We start from the raw sequence: 22,106 nt of genomic DNA, 5'->3' as shown, positions 1-22,106 counted from the left end.
TGTGAATAAGTTTTAATTTCATCTTAATTTACATTTTAATAGCCACATGATGCTAATGACTACCATATAATGTGATGCAGATCTAAACTATAATTTAGAAAGGTTACTCTGACAGCTTTATATAAAATAGCTTAAATAATAAAAATATTTTAATATAATTATTCAGTTTTTATTATAATGTCCAGCTAGAAATAATCAGTTTGAGTTCTGGTAGAATGATATTGGCAACAAATAGCAAAGGAAGGAATTCAGGAAGATTAAGTCTTTATATGAATGGAGATAGACAAACATTTAGTATTAGAAATATTATATTTGAGGTGCTAAAGAGATAATCATTTGCATAGTAAACCTATATAAGTTGCCCACTTCCTGATGAGAGTTGAAGTTATGGCTATAAAGAAGATTATCAAGTTATCTTCTAAACATACTAAGAGAAGTCTAAGGTTAAAGCTTTGTTGTAACTCCCATGTAACATAAACTCCCATATAATACAAATTATAGTTTTAAGCTAAAAACAAATGTCATATGTAAATGGGGTCATTGAGAGAGTTTAATGAAGAGACCATCTATAAAAGTATGGATAGGATTAAGGCACACCAACAAAGAATGAGGAGGTCTTAGAGGGATGCCTTTGCCAGAACATGGAGAGAGCAATAGCTAAAATTACAGGCAATGGCTGCTGGAAAATAATAGATGCCTTAGAATACAACCACTAACAATTCATATAATAGCAGAGAAGGAGATTAGGGAATAAATGCTTTGAGTACTTCCTCCCTTCAATCTTCTACTAGCACCTATCACTGGCTAAATTCAATCAGATGATCGAGGGCAAGAGGGTCAGTTTTGTACATAGGACAGTCTCCTGGCTCAAAAACAGATACATAAGAGCAGTGAATGGATCTAGGGTGGCTAATGTTGAAGATCCAGCTCACTAATTTAGGTAGTAAGAGAGGGGAAACAGAGAACACAGAAGCTTTATTTTGTCAGACAAGATGTGTGAGATGTCATTGATTCATTTATTTAAAAATTTTGTATTCAGGGTCTTCTTGTGCTAAAGTCAGGTTAAAATAATAAAAATCTGTAAAAACATCATTGAAGATAATGACTTTGAAAACATCATTTAGTTTGGAAATTTGGAAGTCACTAATAACTTTTTAAATGATTTTAATACTATTTTGGACACAAGCAAGACTGTAAAACTGTTTCCTTTTGAAGACAAATGAGATTACTTGTCAAGATGGCAGAGTGAACAAAAGCACAGTGACCCACATTTTCTCCTAATTCAAAGAAATGCCAGATAAAAGAGATTTAACTATACATCACAAAGCAAACAGCTACACTTGAAAAAAAAATAAGAGACAGTAACTAATATAATGGGTCTGAGAAGAAATGGATAGTCATGGATAGAAAAAGCCAGTGACACTGGAAAACAGAAAATAAGGATCAGCCTACACAGGCACACACAGACAGAGGTATTAAAGCAAGCCCCATGAGAGACAGGAAGTCAGATCTGGATTTCTTAAATGATGATAGACACTGTGACCCAGGACTGAGCAAGTGAATGGGGTTCTAAAATAGTTCAACGAAACAGATCTGCAAGCACCAAAGAACATTGATTTTTCTCCTTCTGGAAATGAGAAGAGTATAAGCCAATACTATATATGGCTAAAATGTCCAGTGGGACAGTATCACGGCTGTTAAGAGTTCTAGGAATTTTGTCTTTGCGGGTCCCTTCCTCAGTAAAATATAAATATATATTAGAACTTATATATTACGACTGTGCTAGTATAAAAATGAATATAAGCCAGGCTAAATTCATTGCTATATATTTCTTATTATATTCATTTTTCTTCTGATTTTAAAAGATATTAAATTAGAACTAAATAAAGAAAACATTTCTCTAGGCCCCTAGAATATTGTAGGCTCTAGGCACTATGCCACCTGTGCCTCACAGATAAGTTAGTTTTGGTGGGTAGACTGTTCTTCATGTAGTACAAAACTCTGAGTTTCCTAACATAAGACCCATGTCAGGAATCTGCAACATAGATGACAGCAAAGATTCAAATGAAATATCATGCAAGAAGATGAAATACAATGAAGAAAAATAACCTCATATAACATGAACTTTCAAATAAAAATTACAGAGCTCATAAGCTTTCAAACAAGCATTACCTTTTTTAACAGAAAATGCAAAAAATTAAGGATATTAAACATCGATAGATAGAAATATTATGTGGCATTCCCCAGAAGACCATGAATACTGTTGAGGATGTCTAAAAGTATGAAGGGTAGAAAACATGCAGTGAATAAAGAAATTTATTAAATAATGTGGTGAACACATAATAGGTGACCCTCAATGAGTCACACTTAGTATACTTCCTGGAGTACAGGTGGAATCTGTAACTTGCTTCTAATCAATAGAACTTGACAATGATAATGGGATGTCACTCCCATGACTGTGTTTGTTATGTAAGACTCCTAGCCACTGGGGAGAGAAAGATAGAGATAGAGGTATTCTCCTGCTGGCCTTGAAGAAGTAAGCTTCCATGTTGTGAAAGGATCTCTGTGAGATCCTTGTGGGCAGCTTCCAGAACCTTGTGGAGCCCACAGTCAATGGTCAGTAAGAAGAATCCGGGGGCCTCAGTTATAGAGTCACAAGGAAATGAATCCTGACAGTAACCTAAATGAACCTGGAATCATATTCTTCCCCAGTCAAGTTACCAAAAGAAAATGCAGCCTGGCCCACACCTTGACCATAACATTTTAAGACCTGGAGCAGTGTCCAGCTAAGCCATGACAGGACTCCTGGTTCACAGAAGCTGTGACAATGAAAGTGTGGTTTTTTTCAGCCAGTAAAGTTTGGTAATTCATTAAATAGCAATAGAAAATATACAAATAAGAAATGATAAGTATGAAAAAGAGATCTGAGAAATGAAAATATTCAGATGTTCACATAAAAATTCACATACAGTTGACAAACAGAATAAATATTAGACACAACACAGCTGAAAAAAGATTTAGTGAATTGCAGAATAAACATAGTGTGAAATGAAGCATGTAGAGAAATAACTGTGGCTAGAATGAGTAGCTCCACCACATAATTCAAAGAAGTTATCGAGGGAGGGAATACTGACAATGAGGATAAAGGAACATTCGGAGACTACTTAAAGATAAAGGAATATTATGACTAAATATTTTTTAACACTAAATAATATGTGAATCCTCAGATTGAAAGCATTATCAGGTTACATTAGCAGAGGTAAGTTAATTTTAGAAAAATCATCACTTAACCATTGCATAGTGAAGTTGAACATCAAATATAAAGACAAATATGAAAATCAAAGAGAAAAGACTGATCTGCAAAAGTATGACAATCAAATTAATAGCAGATATGTTATAAGCAGGAATGAATCAGTAAACACTGGAGTCATAGCTTCAGAGTGAATGGAAAATAATGGTAAATTGGCATTCAGTTACCCTCTACTGTTGTTCAAGTGAAAGAGTACACTGTCAACATTTTGGGGAAATGATGCAGAAATGTACTATCTAGAGATCCTGAGTAAATGGATTACTAAAGACTATCATTCATTACTATTAAAAATTAATTCAGTAGAAAAATTAATCCAGAAATAAAAAAAAGGAGGGGGAAGCTAGGGTGAACAAAGAAATTCATATTGCAAATCAGAAGGTACAAATAATATTTATTGTAAACATTAAATTAATTAATCAATCAATAATAGTGCAAATCTTCCATTCAAAGCAAACTGGAAAGTATAGATATAAATAATATAGAAAAGGAAAAGAGAAGTTCAAAGAGAAATCTTTGCCCTCTGACTTTATTTCTTATTCTACAAGAGGCCAAAGATTCTAATTAATTTTAATTAGAAATTAACATATTCATGCTAAAATATTAAATATGCTATGGAAAAACTAATATGTGTATTTTATAAACCATTAAAGAAAAAAGTCTATATAAAAAGGACTTTATCAATCCTACAAAATTAAGCAATTGGAAAAAGTAACAAAAAGCACAGCAAACAAAAAACACAACTTAAGGTGATAATAACTGTAATATAACCCTATAGTCACTATAATCTCATCTATTAAAAATGAGAGCACTTCCCTTGTAGCTATGTACTGTTTTAAGTAATAAAACTCAGCACACCTTCACAGAATAAGTAGAAATTAATGGATAGAAGAAGATAAACCTGAAAAAGAGGAATCTCCCTCCCAAGAAAATTCTTGTGCCTCAATATTTATAATAAAAAATTAACTTAAGACAAAAATATCAAGTAGAAAAATACATACTAAGAGAAGTCAGGGTACACAAGTCATATTTTAAAAGAGTCATATATATATGTAACTAAAATACAGTCAAATTATACAAAGAAAAAATACAGATAAAACCCACAAACTTATAAGAAATTCACAAATCTACAATTATAATAGAAAATTGTAACACATTCTCCTAGCCAAATTTTATTCAGCACATAAAAGATTGGTATGACATAACTTAAATGCTATCATATGCCTATGAACTGTATCAATAGATTTAGGAATATACTGTGCAATACTATTAATACTTTTGAGTCCCAACTCTATTTGATGATGGCGGTGTACAATCTAGAAGGCATTTTTTGCATTTTACAAGATTGAGAAATAAATATATTTTTTACAGATATATTTATGCAACACCAATGTTTAAACACTGACCAATATCAAGTTTTCATATACTATAACAATTTAGGAAGAATAAAATTGAATGAATTTTTAATTAAGGTTAATAATTTCCAAATTTAAACGTGAATATTTATTGGGTTGGCCAAAAAGCTCATATGGGTTTTCCATAGGATGTTACAGAAAAACCCAAATGAACTTTTTAGCCAACCCAATATTATCCAATACTATTCTCACAATAGTCTTAACTAAAATAATCAACTGCATTATCAACTCCTTTAAAGGCAAAGGTAGTAGTAGTGTTTTAGTGTCCTGTAATCCTGCCATACATTAGACACAACTTTTCAGGGACAATTTAGGGCATTAACAAACAAAATGTCAACATGTGAATAAACCCCATGAGATAAATTTTGAGACAAAATTTAAACATTTTAGTGGTAACACAAATGTACCGACACCTTTATGTCCCATTTGAATCATCAGTCCCAGTGATGGAAGAGATCTTTGTGGGAGATAACCTCACCAGCTAGCTGCTTATGTATTTTTTTCAGCAATATGAGATATTAACTAAAAATGACTAGTTAGGACTTTCACTACACAAAGGAAAATTTAAAAAGACCTTCAAAGGAATAACTCTGAAATTCCTACCATTTGAATGATCCAGAAGGTCTCTATTTTAACAGAGAGATCCAAGTACCTAGGAAAGAGGTGACATCATATATAATCATTTGCTAATATATTTTCAATAAATAAGTCAGACAATATAGTCAATCATATTTCAGGCAAAGTGGGTATATTAGTCCTAATGTGAGAGAGGTATTAAAATTGTCCTATTATAGGGACACCAGGTCATAAAGAGTTGGGGAAATTGTCCATGGTAAGGAGGGTTCTTAATTAAATATTTGACTAAAGCAAACAAATAACTCTATTCACAGGAGAAAAAAAGACAATGACTGAAGTGAAAATAATAAAAAGAAAGCAATAATGATATTATGAACTATTGGGATTGCTTACTTTTATCAGGTGATTAACTTATTTTATTATTAATAATTATCACATAAACGTAAAGAATGCTTTAAGATTTTTTACCCACACATATGTGGTCAATTAATTTATGACAAAGGAATCAAGAATGTACAATGGAGAAAAGCACTGTCTCTTTAATAAATGGTGTTGGGAAAACTAGACAGCTACATGCAAGAGAATGAAACTGGGTGACTATCTTACACCATACACAAAAATTAACTCAAAATGGATTAAAGACTTAAATGTAAGACCTGAAAACATAAAATTCCTATAAGAAAACATAGGCAGTAAGCTTCTTGACATAGGCCTTGGCAATGATTTTTTAATCTGACATCAAAAGTAAAAGCAACAAAAGAAAAATAGACAAGCAGTATTACCTCATACTAAAAAGCTTCTGCACAGCAAAGAAAACTATCAATAAAAGGAAAAAGCAACCTGCCAAGTGGGAGAAAATTTTTGCAAATCATGTAGCTGGTAAGGGGTTAACATCCAAAATATACAAAGAACTCATACAACCTAACAGCAAAACAACAACAACAACAACAATTCGATTAAAAAATAGACAGAAGATCTGAATAGATATTTTTCCAAAAAAGACATACAGATGGCCAACAGGTACATGAAAAGCTGCTCAACATCACCAATCCTCAGGGAAATGCAAGTCAAAACCACAATGAGATATTACCTCACACCTTTTAGAATTGCAGTTATCAAGATGACAGGAAATAACAAGTGTTGGTGAGGATGTAGAGAAAAAGGGAACTCCTTGTGCACCGCTGGTGGGAATGTAAATTGGTGCAGCCACTATAGAAAACAGTACAAAGAGTCCTCAAAAAATTAAAAATATAACTACCATAGAATGATCCAGCAATTCCACTCCTGGGTATTTATCTGAAGAAAATAAAAACACTAACTTAAAAAGATCTATGCCCCATGTTCATCGCAGCATTATTTACAATAGCCAAGACCTGGAAACAACCTAAGTGTCCATCGATGGAGGAATGGATAAAGACATTTTGGCATATACATATACAATATAATATTATTCGGCCATAAAAAGAATGAAATCTTGCCATTTGCAACAACATGGATGGACTTTGAGGGAATTATGCTAAGTGAAATAAGTCAGACAGAGAAAGACAAGTACTGTATGATCTCACTTATATGTGGAATCTGAAAACAAAAACAAAAACACAAACAAACAAACAAAAAGCTCATAGATACAGAGAACAGACTGGCGATTGCCAGAGGCTGACGGGTAAGTAATTTTTCACTTCAACTTGAATAATTGTGGGAAGACAGTGTGACAGTAACAGTTTAAATGATACATCTAAATTACTGTCCTTTAGAGAACTGCAGGAGGAATTTAAATTACAAATGGGTTAAGGGGGTCAAGATACAAACTCTCAGTTACAAAGTAAATAAGTCATGGTGAAGTAATGTATAGAATGGTGACCATAGTTAATAATACTGTATTACATATTTGAAAGTTGCTAGAGAGTAAATCTTGAAAGTTCTCATCACAGGAAAAAAAACTTGGGGGGTTAACTATATAAGGCGACAAATGTTAACTAGACTTATCAATATTATGTTGATCGTTCCACAATGTATACAAATATTGAAATATTATTTTGTATATCTGAAACTAATATAATGTTATGTCAATTATACCTTAATAATAAATGAAATTATAAACATAAAAAAAGATTTTCTCCTCCAAAATCTAGTTGAAGAAGTTAAAGATCGGAAATTATTGCCTATGTTCATGTGGGCAGACATTGAGATAACTGAGACTCTAAATCAGGTACATTAGACTTCAAAGCCTGAATTGTTTTCAAGGATATCTGACACTTCTCCGAAGAAACTGATAATGGATACAATATAACGTACAATTTAGTTGCTCTATTTGAAAAAAGACCAAGTAGGGTTTAATCATCAGGTCTTATGAACTGTGTTAGTCTGATGAAAAATCGCTATTATCTTTTCCAAAGTTTCTGGGAAACAAATGTTTCCTAACTGAGGGAATAAGATGAAAGATAATAAATTAGTTAATAACAAAGATTTTTAAAAATTGATTGATGATGCTTATTTTGGTTCTTATTATTAATTTACTAACTGTTCTATATTAAAGGAGGAGAAAGAATAAATAAGTATAAGAGAAAACCTTATAGAACTATCAGCTGGAAATCTGAGTGATGGATTGGATGAGTGCACAGATTACTTTTATATCAAGTTCCTATTCTTACCAGTGAGAGCCAGACTGGTCCTTCTTAAGATTCCTAGTTTCTAAATTCTTTTTTATTCATAACTGTACTAGTATAAAATATTTTATAGGCAAATAATATTTATTAAAGTGTTGAGTGTGGCAGTATGTGTGTGTGTTTCTATATATAGTTCTTTACATTTCAACAGAAACTAATACATTTACTGAGCATGAATAATTCACATGAGGACCATATGTCTATTTTCTTTGTATTTGTCCAGCAATTTACTTCCTTTTGGTGACATTAATAAGTCAACATGGAGAGGTCTTGGCATCTTAATTGCTCCTTTGAGAAAGGAAACATTTCTAACTTTAAAGGACAATGTATTCATCTGGAATTCTTTTCATTTATTATTTAAATGCTCCCTAGAACAATCCATATATTCCTTCATTTGATAAAATATCAGGTTAAGAATAGCTGGGGAGTAATTTTTCACTTCAACTTGAATAACTGTGGGAAGACAGTGTGACAGTAGAAGTTTAAATGATATATCTAAATTACTGTCCTTTAGAGAACTGCAGGAGGAATTTAAATTACAAAACAGACAACAACCTAAATATTGTCAGCTAAGCAGAAGCCTCCCTCAGTTCATCTAAGTTCCTACTGAGAATTCTCTTATTATGTGTCTCATGCTAGTTTTCCAATGACAAACTACGATTTTAAGCTATACATTTTTCTTATGATTGCATTACTTTATAGGACCGTCAAAATAATGAAAAGGACAAATAAAGAATGCTATATGAAGCAAAAAAGAAGGTAGTTGAGTTTTTAAAAGAAAAATTCATAGTAATGCAGGAATTAGGTATGCACACAGCAGAAAAAACATGAAATTACCATTGTTAAACATTGCAGATTATGAAAAATACCATTCTTATATAGTGCATTTATAGTGGCATAGTACAACAGTTAAGAGAAGACAGTAAACCGTGAGATTTCCTCTGGCTCTATCTCCTATCATAGCCCTTCTGTGGGGTTTTATTTTCCCTGTTGCATACATCCAGATTTACCCAGATCACTGAAGTCTTGGATCACACTCTACTTGAGATTGGCATATTATTAACAAACTACTAAAAAAAACCCTTAGAACACCAAGATAACAAATCAGGTGTCCTCAACTTGTACTTTGGACTTTTTTTAAATTTATTTTTTGGCTTAAGGTAAAACAACATAACAAGTACCATACAGAGAGGAATACAAACGTGAAGTGGAGGCTGCTTCAACAGACTGATAGAAAACAGGCACTGATAAACATGCAAACAGTGCTATAATTCACCTGTAGACAAAGCTGTTAAACACACACACCAACAATAGCCATTAGCAGAAGTGGTGCCTAATTACTTTTTATAATCTTTATGATATCTGTAATGTGAGTATCAGAGTAAGTTTATCCTAAGAACTGTCCTTTAAGTCTCAGACTTGGCTATTTATCCCAGGTTGTTTTCCTCTGCTTAGCTTCATGACAATACATATCCATATGTACCATCTGACCACAGAATGCAGATGTGAGTAAAGCAGGCCCTAGCCAAAGGGCAAGCACTGGAATCAGCAAAAGTCAGTTGCAGGATAATAAACCAGGGTAAATGCTCATTGCAGATCCCTTACTATCTGGGGAGAGACAACATCTCAGGCAGCAAGCTTAGCAAACATCAAGACCAGAAAGTGTACAACTGCTGTCAAGAGCTTTAGAATTTTCCTTCTTATAAGGCTTGATGGACGTTATGGTCAATAACAGAAGTAATCATCTGATTTACTCTCTACTTCACTCGAAGCAATCATGCTATTCAAAATTATAAACCAAATCTTACATCAGCCTAGATAATTTACATTCTTCAAAAATTTTAAGAACCTTTTTTTAGAGTAGGTTTAGGTTCACAGTAAAATTGAGAGGAAGGTACAGAGATTTGAACCTATGTTGACACATCATTATCATCAGTCATAGTTTACATCAGGTTTCACTCTTGGTGTTGTATTGATACTTTCCACAGGTTTGAATAGCCATAGGGATAGCATGTATTCACCATCATAGTATCATACAGAGTATTTCCACTGCCCTAAAAATCTTCTATGGTTCAGCTATTCATCCCTCTCTCTCTTCCTAACCCCTGGCAACCAATGATCTTTTTACTATCTACAGTTTTGCCTTTTACAGAATGTCATACAGAAAGAATCATATGATACAGATTATTTTAATGGAAAAAATATTTTCCTACACTTCGTCTTCATAATCCTATTCCTTTGCATCTCTCCTTAAAGCCAACCACTATCATGAATTTGGATGCATAAAGCCATTTAATATGTGTGTGTGTGTGTGTGTGTGTGTGTGTGTAGACAAATATATATATATGTATATATATGAATAACATATACAATATTTTAAATTTTAATTAAATTTTCAAAAACTATATTTTCTTGAAACTTGTTTTTCATGGGACAATATTAGCTTTGAAAACTATCTATAATGAATAAATATCTAAAAATTTAACCAGTCTCATACTAATGGATTCTTAGATTCCTTTTAAAGGTTTACAATTACCAAAAAACTGAAATGATTATCCTTATATGTTTCCTTATTTAAATCCACCAAATGTCTCTAGCATATATTTGTAATTTGAATCAGTATATGGAGATTTGCACAACTGCAAAGCAGCACTCCAAGGTGGTAAGATGGTTTTACAAAAAATTTACCCTCCCACAAGCACTTCAAGAGTTCCTTTTTTCAAAAGTTTTTATTCCCCATATAGATTTCCTACCTTTTTCCTTTGCTCAATTTTTGATTGAGTTGTAGTTCCTCACATATTTTATTAGATTTTTTATTGTGGATGTTAATCCCTTGCCTGTTATGTGGGCATATTACTCATAATATTGTTTATTTTTGTCTTCTCTTTGTTTTTGATCACTCTTGTCTTGCTACATGAATGTCTATTTTATTTGTTGTTTCCTAAAATCATCTTTTGATATTTTTGAGCCTTATTTTATTCCATTTCAATATTTTATTACTGCCTTTTATTTACAAAAGGTTAATACAGCTATTATTTAATAACCTATGATTTAAAAACTGAACTCATTTTAAATATTTTTTAAATTAATGGATTTAAAATTATAATTATAAAATTTTTTAATGTTCCACTTATGTTGTAATACACAAGTTTTTATATTATATAATGTCTTCCCCATCATTCATTGCTAAATATTTCAGTGTCCAGTAATTTTGTATTAATCCATGACGTATTTAGACTTTGCTTAATAGTTACTTTCTTATTATACTGCATTTTTAGTCAGAGAATATGTCTTTCAGATAGTGTGTCTTGTTTTATAGTTTATTTCATTGATTCTGTAGGTGCTCAATTTGTAATGATTTTTGGACAAAAGCTTCTAAAATATATTTTAAATTAATTGTATTTATTATACTGTTTAAATCCTCTGAATCCTTAGAAAAACTGACAGCTTTACTTATCAGTTTCTGATTAAATCCTTTTAAAATATATCACCACCTTTTTGTGGCTCTTTCAGTTTGTGGAATTTGGTTTATATATTTCATGTCTTTTTTTTAGGTAAATACAAATTTATAAAAGATTTATAATATCTTTTTTATTGGCTGTCTTATTTTGTGGTACTCCCCTGCATCCCTATGAATTCCTTTCCACTTAAGTGCTATGAGTTTATGTTTATGGGATTGTTAGAGCAACTTTCATTGATCCAAGTTCATTCTCGCCAGTTAGTTCAGTAATTGTTCAATTTGTACTAATTTGAAAATGGCCCATCAGTTGAATGAACATTTCTCTAAACTTATTTTATGTTAACACGTTGGTTTTGGCTAACTAGTTTTCATTTTTTCTTCATCATGCAATGTAAAAGAATGTTCAATCTATCTAGGTTGGCTTGCTACTGCTGCTAAAGATTCAGGGGCATAAAGAGTAAAGGATTGAAAAGCATGTGGCGAATTTACGTATGGCAATGATACTCATCAAAAAATTTTTGATTATTTTTACAACATTCTTGCTCAACATATAGTTTTTTATAAGTAGACATGATCATAAGATTTTTTTATATTAACTACATTCTGGAAGATAAATTTATAAATACATTTATGAAAATATCTTTATGAGAATATTGTGCCCCTCAATTCCACATCTCTCTCCTCTAGTCTTTTCCAGGTGTAGCACTAGAACTTTTATTTAGTTACCAGTGTAGGCAAATGACTTTCAGTTATAATACTCTCTATGAAGGCAAAGGGAAACTGGTCAGTGAAACATAATATCTAAATGTAAAAAGCTGAATCAATAACTCACTGGATTGATTATCTAAAATTATCTATTTGGTGATTTGTCTGATTCTACCTGTCTTTGATTTTTAATTTTCCATATATATTTTTCAGTTATTTATCATTTAGCCTTTCCCCTTTAAGATTACAGAAATAATTTTTCATATGCATATAAATTTGATATTTGACAAAACTGGGCATAATTAATGAGAAAGTGATAAATTATGTTATAGATAAGTCTGGTACATTTAGGAAAATATTAATTTTGATCATTGTATTACTACATTTACAAAAATTTTCAATTAGATTAAACAAATGTTAAACATGTTAAATAATTTTAGTAAACTCTAAGAAATTTCACATAGTTGTTTGAGAACCTTAAGCAACTTAGATAAATCTAGATATTAATTTGATCTCATTGACTCTAAAAATATTTTGAAAAATGTTGGTTAGCCAAAGATACTAAAACAAAGTCAAGAAATTCATAAATAATAAATAATATATGGACACAACTCTTTGAAGCACAGATGACAGCCACTGAACTAAAACTATAATATAGAAAGAGCTCTTAAAAGTGACCTAAAAGGCATGGAGGAAACTTAAATGCAAACTGCTAACTGAAAGAATTGAATCTGAAAAGGCTACATACCATATGATTCCAGTTACAAAGCATTCTGGAAAAGGCAAAACTACAGAGATAGTAAAAAGAACAGATTGCCTTGGTTTCAGAGCAGGCAGAGAAGGATGAATAGGTTAAGCACAGGGGAATTTTAGGGCAGTGAAACTATTCTATATGATATTATAATGGTGGTAACATGTCATTATTTGTTAAGACTCATAGAGTGTAGAACACAAAGAGTAAACCCCTTAAAATGTTGGGGTCAAATTTGACTCTTCCTTTTCCCTCGTCCATCTCGCTAAAATGTTATCAAGTCCTTTAATGTCCAATTTTTTTTCTATTTTTTTTTTCTTTAGTTGCTCATGCTTTCATTGTCAAATCAAGAATTCATTGCCAAATCGGAGGTCATAAAGATTACTCCTATTTTTTCTAATAGTTTTTAAGAATTTTAGCTCTTAGGTTGTTGATGCACTTTCAATTAATTACTGTATATGGAGTGATATAGGGGTCCAACTTCATTCTTTTGCATGTAGATATCCAGTTGTCCCAGCATCATATGTTGACAAGACTATTCTTTCTCCACTGAATGGGCTTGGTGACTCATCAATTAGTGATACATATTTGGGTTTAGTTCTGTACTGTCAAGTCCATTCAACTGGTCTACATGTCTATCTTTATACCAGTATAACACTGTTCTGCTTACTTTAGCTTTGTTGTGAGTTTCTAAATCCGGAAGCATAATTCCTCCAATTTTTTTTTTTCTTTTTCAATATTGTTTTAGCTATTGGAGGCCCACTGCAGCTCCACGTGAATCTGAGGATTGACTTCTCCATTTCTGCTAAAAGGCAATTGGGATGTATGTCAAGAAATGTGTCCATTTTACCTTGAATATATAATCTGTTGGTTTATAACAGATTATAGTATTCTCTTATGATCCTTTTAGTTTCTGTAAAATGGAGAGTAATATTCCTTTTTTCATATCCGATTTTAGTTATTTGGGTGTCTCTCTCTCTCTCTTCATTAGTGAGTTTGGCTAAACATTTGTTCATTTTAATAATCTTTAAAGAAATAACTTTTGGTTTCATTGATTCTATTGTTTTCTATTCTCTATTTCATTTATCTCTACTGCAATATTTATTATTTTCTTCCTTCTGATGACTTTATGTTGGTTTGCCCTTATATTTCTACCTCTTTAGGTATAAAGGCAGGTTGCTAATTTGAGATCTTTCTTCTTATTAATATAGATAATAAATATAAGTATAAATATATATAAATAAATAATAATAAATATATAAAAGCTATAGATGTCCTCTGAGTAGTAGTTTGCTGCATCCCATTAAGTTTTGGTATGATGTGTTTTCATTTTTATTCATTTCAAAGTATATTATAGTTTCCTTAGTGATTCTTCTTTGACCTATTGGTTGGTTAAGAGTATGCTGTTTAATTTCCACATATTTGTAAATTTTCCAGTTTCCTTTCTTTTATTTCTTTCTAGCTTTATTCCATTGCAGTCAAGACATGGAACTTTCTATTACTTCAATCTTTTTAAGTTTATTGAAAATTATTTGATGGCCTAAAATTTGCTTTATTCTGGAAAATGTTCCATGTGTAGTTAACAGGAATGTGTAATCGGTTGTTAGGTGGGAGTGTTTCTGTATATTATTAGGTCTAGTTGTTTTTAGAGTATTGTTCAAGTTCTCTATTTCCTTATTGATCTTCACTCAAGATGTTTTATGCATTATTGATGGTGGGGTTTAAAGTCTCCAACTATTATTGAGAAGTGTCTATTTTTCCCTTCAATTCTGTGAATTTTTACTTCAAATATTTTGAGGCTTTACTGTTAGATGTGTGTATGTTTATGTTTGATAACCCTTCTTGATGAACTGACTCTGTCATCAATATAAAATGTATCTCTTTACCTCTTCTAAATTTTTTTGTCTTAAAATTGATATTTTCTGAGAGTAGTAAAGCCATCCTGGTTCATTTTTGGTTACTATTTGTATGAAATATCTTTTTCCATTCTTTCACTTTTATCCTCTTTGTATCTTTTGGTTGAATGTTAGTCTCTTGCAAGCATCACTTGGTCAGAACATGATTGTTGTTTTCTTCCATTCTTACAATATCTGTAAATTAATTGGTAAGTTTAATCTGTTTATATTTAAAGTAATTGCTAATAATGGAGTAATTGCTTCTGCCATTTATTATTGTTACATATATCTAACATATTTTTATTCTTTAATTTTTCCAATATTGCCTTCTTTTGAAGTTTTAAAAATTTTTTCCAGTGTACCATTTTAATCACCTCTTCATTTCCTTTACTTTATATTTTTGAGTTATTTTCTTAGTGGTTACCATGGAGATTACAGTTCACATTTTAACTTTATAACAACTTATTTTGAATTGATACCAAAGTATCTTTAATAGAATACATTAACGCTGCTCCTATCCAATTCTGCTACCCCCTTTATGTTGTTAGTTGTTATTTGTCACAAATTATACCACTCTATTTTTGTGCAGTAACATATTTATTGTTATATGCACTTGCTTTAAAACAATACAGGAAACAAAAAAGAGGAGTTACATATCAAAAATAAAATATACTAGTGTTTATATTTACTTAAGTAGTTATCTATACCAATAATATTTATTTTCTTTTTTTAAAAAAACCTTTATAATTTTAGAGCAGTTTTAGGTTCACAGCAAAATGAAGAGGAAGGTATAGAGATTTCCCATTACCTCCTACCCCCACACATGCAGAGACTCTTGTCTTAGCAACATCGTGCAACAGAGCAGTACACTGTTACAACAGATGAACCTACATTGACACATCATAAACCTAAATTCTATAGTTTACATTAGGGTTCACTCTTGTAAATTCTGTGGGTTTGGACAAATGTATAATGCAATGAATCCATCATTATAGTATCATACGGTGTAGTTTCACTGCCATAAAAATCTTCTGTGCTCTATTATTCATCCCCTAATGCCCAACCCCTGATCTTTCTACAGTCTCTGTAGTTTTGCCTTTTCCATACTGTCATATACTTGGAATCATGTATTATGAAAGCCTTTACAGATTGGCTTTTTAAACATATTATTATGTATTTAAGGTTCCTTCATGTCTTTTGATAGATTGCTAGCACATTTTGTTTTACTGATAAATAATATTCCACTGTCTGGATGTGCTGCAGTTTATTTATTTATTTACCTACTGAAGGACACCTTTAGCTGCTTCCAAGTTTTGGCAACTATAAATAACGCTGCTATAAACATCCATGTGCAGGTTTCTGTGTGGACATACGTTTTCAATTCCTTTGGATAAAAATATCAAGGGGAACAAATTCTGGATTATCTGGTAAAATATGTTTAATTTTGTAAGAATCTGCCAAACTGTCTTCCAAAGTGACTATACCATTTTGCATTCTACCAGCAATGAAGAAGAGATCCTGTTGCTCCATATCCTTGCCATCATTTTGTGATATTGGTGTTCTAGATTTTGGCCATTCTACTAGGTATGTAGTGGTATCTCGTTTTAATTTGCATTTTCCTGATGACATGGGACGTGGAGCATCTTTTCATATGCTTACTTGCCATCTGTACATCTTTTTTGGTGAGAAGTCTGTTAAGGTCTTTGGTCCATTTCTTAATTAGGTTTTCTTATTAAGTTTTAAGAGTTCTTTGTATATTTTGGATAAGTACTTTATCAGATGAATCTTTCGCAAATATTTTCTCTCAGTCTGTGGCTTGTCTTCTCCTTCTCTTAATTCTCTTCAGGCAGTTCTTACCAGCTCAATAGCTGTTTTGGTGAAGGAACTGATTCCTGGAGCTTCCTATTCTGTCTTCCATCATGTTGTCTCTCCATACTATCATTTTTTTCCTTTGGATAACTCATTCTCTTAATGACCTATACCATTCTCATTGTTCTAGTTGTTGTATTAATTATTTTTAATAGTATTAAGTTTTAAAGGGAAAAGAGACACTCTTCTATTTGTTCAGTATCCAATTATCTTACAGAAGCACTTGCTATCTTAACTGTAAAATACTCTGCAGCTACTTTTACTTTCTTTTTATCACTGTTTGCATTGCCCTTTAAAATCTATGAAGAAAGTATACATTTTCATGGCCAGGTAACTCTGGGTCTTAGTCGGAAGAAAAATATATTGAAGTCAAAAGAAGCAGAACATCTTTTATTTTCAGAACTACTCCTGGTCACAGATCTTAGATAATTTACACTTCTTCAAGACCTGAACAAACTCTCCAGCTACTCTTGGATTTCTGTTTCTAATTTCAAAGCCTGTTCCTAACTGAAACGAAGAGGTTTAGGCTTAAAGATTCCCACTGGTGAGGACTGGCCTCTGTTTTGTTCCTTATAACTTCTCTTCCCAATCATATGGGTTATATGTACACTGCACTTGGTTATATGTATCTATGCTCTTAATATCACAGAATGTTAGTAACAAAATATTTTAGATTTACAAAGTCAATGGTTTTTAAATTTTATTAAAGCAATAAATTTTTTTCACACAGAATTTACAAGTACATGTTTATGTGTAAGTTCATGTGTGTGTGAGTGTGTGAGAGTGTGTGTGAATGTGTGTGTGTAAAAACAGGGCTTTTCAAAGGACAAAAGACCCCACCCACTCACTTTCCTTACCCACTTAGCCCCTTCAGGAAATTCTTAAAACACCTTTGTGTAATCGTCGGACAAGCCTAGGCATAATTGCAACTACTTATGTAATCTGATCTACTTGGACAGTTTAAGAAACTAACATACAAAAAGTGGTGATTTATTCAAGATCCCCAATGCATTAATGAACAATGAATATATTCTAGGTATACTGACCATTTTCGTTTTGTTGTTCTTGTTCTCATAACTCTTGGTTGCGCTGATTAACTGAAATCTACATTGCGACACAAAGGTCAGTAATTTGAAATGATGGGAGAAGTGCTATATTTATGATTTTATGTACGTATGAAACAGTAGATCAAAATATTAGCTTCAGTCAAAGTTTTGTGGACTGCAGATAACAGAATTCAAGCTAATGTAAGGAAGGAAAGCATATACTGAAATATCTTGTATAATTCAAGTACAGTAGAGTCTCATAAATGGCAGGAACTAGAAAATCATCAGAAATCCAGAACTCAGGCTATTTTCTCTTAATGCATTTTATTTTTGCTTCTCTTCTACGATTGCCTAATTATTTTCCCCCAGCATCCATTATTTAATTCTCCTTGCACACAGGAAAAACATAAGGAGGCCACAGCATCTGGTGGCAGCCCCACTAGATTTTATCCTTTGCTCCTGCAATTTGTCCCACACCAATTCCAAATATCCAAATGAAAGAATCTGCTTGGACTGGTTCAGATGAAGTAAATCCTCCTGGCCCATTAACTGCAGCTAGGGAGTTTGCTATAAGGTTTAAATAAGACAGTTCATTGAAAATTCATAGTTTACAGTCTGGTAAAAAGTAAACATTGGTGAAAGGCAATGAATAGGCAGAGCATAGGCTTTTTCGTGCAGTGAAAATACTCTGTATGAAATTATATTGATGGACATATGTCATTATACATTTGTCAAAACTTACAGAATATACAACACCAAGAGTGAATTCTAAGGTAAACTATGGACTTTGAGTGATTATGATGTGTCAATGTAGGTTCATCCCTCATAAAAACGTACCATCTCGCACGTGCTTTTGATAACTGGGAGGCTACGCATGCATGGGGGCAGGGGTTACAGAGGAAATCTCTGTGCCTTCCTCTCAGCTTTGTTATAAGCCTAAAACAGCTCTAAAATAATCTTTTAAATGTAATTTAAAATAAAGTAAACAATAAATCTTCATCATTATCTTCACTGTCACCATAATATGCACACTGATGGTAAAGGACAATTCTTCTAACTCTAACTTATGTATGTATTCTAAGGTAATATGCAAACCAAGTATTATAAACGGTTTGAGAAACAGGAAAATCTAAAAGGTAATACTCCAATGGAATACTCCAAAAAGTGAACCTTGTAAAACATGTTCAGAAAAAAATATCAATAATGATCAAATATAAACGATCTCAGTTTATCAAATTGATACCAGTTACCACTAGGATAGCATATAATCAATAATGAGTTCAGTCTCAACTTCTTTTTTTCTCATTGTCTGACTTTTGAATTCTGAATCATTACAGTCTTTGGAAAAGCTTTAGCAGAAGTATTTGTACTTAACGCAAAGTAAGATCTGCATATCCTAAGTGTCACAGGCAATGCGCTATTTAAAAGTGGAAGGATTGCTAATTATTGGGGATGTTCACATGGCTGATACTGAATGTGAGAGCCAGTGCTACTGCTCAACAAACCACTGAGACAGTCTGAACAGTTTTGAAGGATAAAATTGGAGGACTCAGAGCATTTGCAGCCTAAGGCTATGGCATGAAGCAGCCACAACATTACCTTGCCTAGAAACCACAAAACAATTTAAAGTATCCTTGTGGGAGTAAGGAAAAAAGTGCTTAGAAGTGTTTGATTTTTAATATTTCTGAGTACACAAAGGATAAAAAGTATTGAAATACAGCATTACCATATCTGAATCAGTTCAGTGTCTGTATTACAAAACCCCTTTGGGTTTTTATAAGAGAAACAGCAGTGGAAACATCAAGGGAAAAGAACATCACTTTTTTCACATTAGAATATTCTGAGATTGTACAACTGAATATGTTTCTTCATTTTTAATTCAGAGACACACAGATATAGGGACAAAGACTATCTAATGCCTTGCTTTCAAATTTAATGGCATATTTAATAAAATCACATCCAGTTAAACAGGCTATGAAGTTTTGCTCCTCTGAATTGCATTAATATATCTCATTAATCCTTAGGGCTCAGTTAGACTTTCTTAGTATTTGTGGCTTCAGTCTTTTCAATGAGTTGCTGGCGCCATAGGCTCTGTCACCCAGGAAACTTTGTTAAAATGATTGCAGCTTAATAGCCCTCACATTGGAGTTGTTTACTGCCAGTAGTTGAAATTAACTGTGGTGCCTGTTAGCCCAAGAGAAACAAAATTTTTAAATTAGAGCCTCAGCACTTTTCATTTCTCATGGAACCCTTACATCAAATGTATTCACAAAGAGGTGTGTAGAGGTATTGAACAAGTCAAATCACAGTCAAGTTTTAATGGGATACTACTGCTGTCTCCTTTCTGTAAGACATCAACAACAGCAACAAAGAACATTAAATCCCAACCTTCCTTATGTTAATATTCAAACCTGTGTGCAATTTTGATCTTAAAGAGGCAGAAAAAATTTTTTTAACTGAGGAAACAATGCTGGCACTTGAATGAGAAATACATTATGCAAGATTTCATGGTGGGGGCAGGGTAGTTCTAGTTCCCCATGTTTGTTACAGAAAAAAAAAAATTGATGTGGGTCCAAGAGGCCAATTTTATTTTCCTAGAGCAAGACATGCCAAAATATCTCAAGCAGATCTTTTACCATTAACTAAATCCTTACTATTTGCTAGAAAAGATGCTACATGTTTTACCTACCTTATCTCAGTTAACTCTAATTCAACACTGTGGAGTAGGTACTATTACCCCACTTCATAGATGAGAAAAACTAAGGCGCAGAGAAGTTAAATAAGTTGTTCAAAGTCAGACAGCCAATTGATGATGAAGCTATGACTTAAATTTAACTCTATCTGACTTTAAAGCCACAGATCATGTTTTCTTTTTTTTTTTGGTCAAACTATTTTATATCAAATTTTTCTATCAAAATAACCATGTTTTGAAAACTCAATGAATTTAGTCTATTTAAAGAATTCTAAAACCATCACTACATTTTACCAAGATCAAATTTTAAAACATTCGCGTATCCTAAAAAGAAAATTTGTGCCCACCCCACTCCCTAGGTAACTATTACTCTATTTTTCTATCTCTGTAGATTTGTCTTTTCTGGTTAGTTCATATAAGTGAAATCATATAATATGTATTCTTTTATGTCTGACTTCTTTCACTGAGAACAGTGCCCTAAAATTTGTTAAAGGTTAATTTCTTTTTATTATTATCAGTTTAAATATTCTCAAAAACTGATATTCAAGAATTTTGAGTTAAAAAAACATTAGCGCCACAATCCTTTATATATGCAGTTTAATCTATCTGGGGATTTAAAATAATGTATAGCATTATAATTTAAAGACAGTGTTTACTTATTTTTTTCTAATTATGTGCTTATATATACTCAAATTTAGTTGGAATGCACTTGATTGAAGTGTAGTAGAGAATAATGTACTCTAAGAATATGAGAATTAACAGAATGAGCAGAAATTAGATAAAACAATCCATAAGAAGGTCCACTGTATTCTAAAATTCCATATTTTCTCCAAAGACTCTTGTTTTGTTATCAAACTCTTAAAGTTATAAAATCTAGAAAGATATATTTGAATAATAACCGCTCTTATAAATATTACATTAATTTACTTGAAATGTAGGTGGGTGGGACTAGAAAAAATGTAGGTAAGTGATACAGAAAATTGACATTTATAGTCATGTAATCAGAATAAACATGCAACTGCTTTAGTCAAAAATATTGGTTACGCCCCCCACCGGACCAGTGAAGCCGCTTCGCCCCTTGCTTTGGACCTCGGGCCTCACTCCTCCTCCAGATGGACCCCAAGTGCTCCTGCCCCACTGGCGGCTCCTGCAGCTGCGCTGGCTCCTGCACCTGCAAAGCCTGCAGATGCACCTCCTGCAAGAAGAGCTGCTGCTCCTGCTGCCCCGTGGGCTGCGCCAAGTGTGCCCAGGGCTGCGTCTGCAAAGGGGCCTCGGACAAGTGCAGCTGCTGTGCCTGATGTCGCGGAGAGCCTGCCCCGGGTGTCAGCAGAGCAACCAGGACGAACCTGCATTTTACCGTTTTTCATACAACCGGACCTGACGCTACATTCCTTTTTCTATGAAATATGTGAGTTGTAATAAAAGTTGTTGACTTCAAAAAAAAAAAAAAAATATTGGTTAATTATTCTTCATTAAAAATTATGTGTAAAATCTACTGGTTGCTTTTAATTCTCAACTCAACAAAACTTCAATTATATAGAGGTTGTATTTCTGATAACTACAGTCAAAAAATAATCACTATTAAATATAAAAAGATAGAAAAAAATTACTGACCAATAACTATAAATGCATTCCAATGGAAAACAAATACATAAAAGAAAATTATAAAGACATATCCATTTTCAAAAGCAAGAAAAACACTTCCACCAAAACCAGAAAGAAAT

At 32.4% G+C, this 22,106-nt stretch overlaps 1 protein-coding gene across 1 annotated transcript; it reads left to right on the top strand.

The window, feature by feature from the left end:
* Nucleotides 1-21,430: 21,430 nt before the first annotated feature.
* On the top strand, nt 21,431-21,834 carry LOC118902133 (metallothionein-1E). The gene has a single exon (XM_036866106.1). It carries the CDS (start codon nt 21,495-21,497, stop codon nt 21,678-21,680), a length of 186 nt encoding a protein of 61 aa, XP_036722001.1. The 5' UTR covers nt 21,431-21,494; the 3' UTR covers nt 21,681-21,834.
* Nucleotides 21,835-22,106: the final 272 nt, after the last annotated feature.

This window comes from Balaenoptera musculus, chromosome 1 (genome assembly GCF_009873245.2).
Source record: "Balaenoptera musculus isolate JJ_BM4_2016_0621 chromosome 1, mBalMus1.pri.v3, whole genome shotgun sequence".
NCBI lineage: Eukaryota > Metazoa > Chordata > Mammalia > Artiodactyla > Balaenopteridae > Balaenoptera > Balaenoptera musculus.
This window is presented reverse-complemented; position numbering and strand designations above follow the sequence as displayed.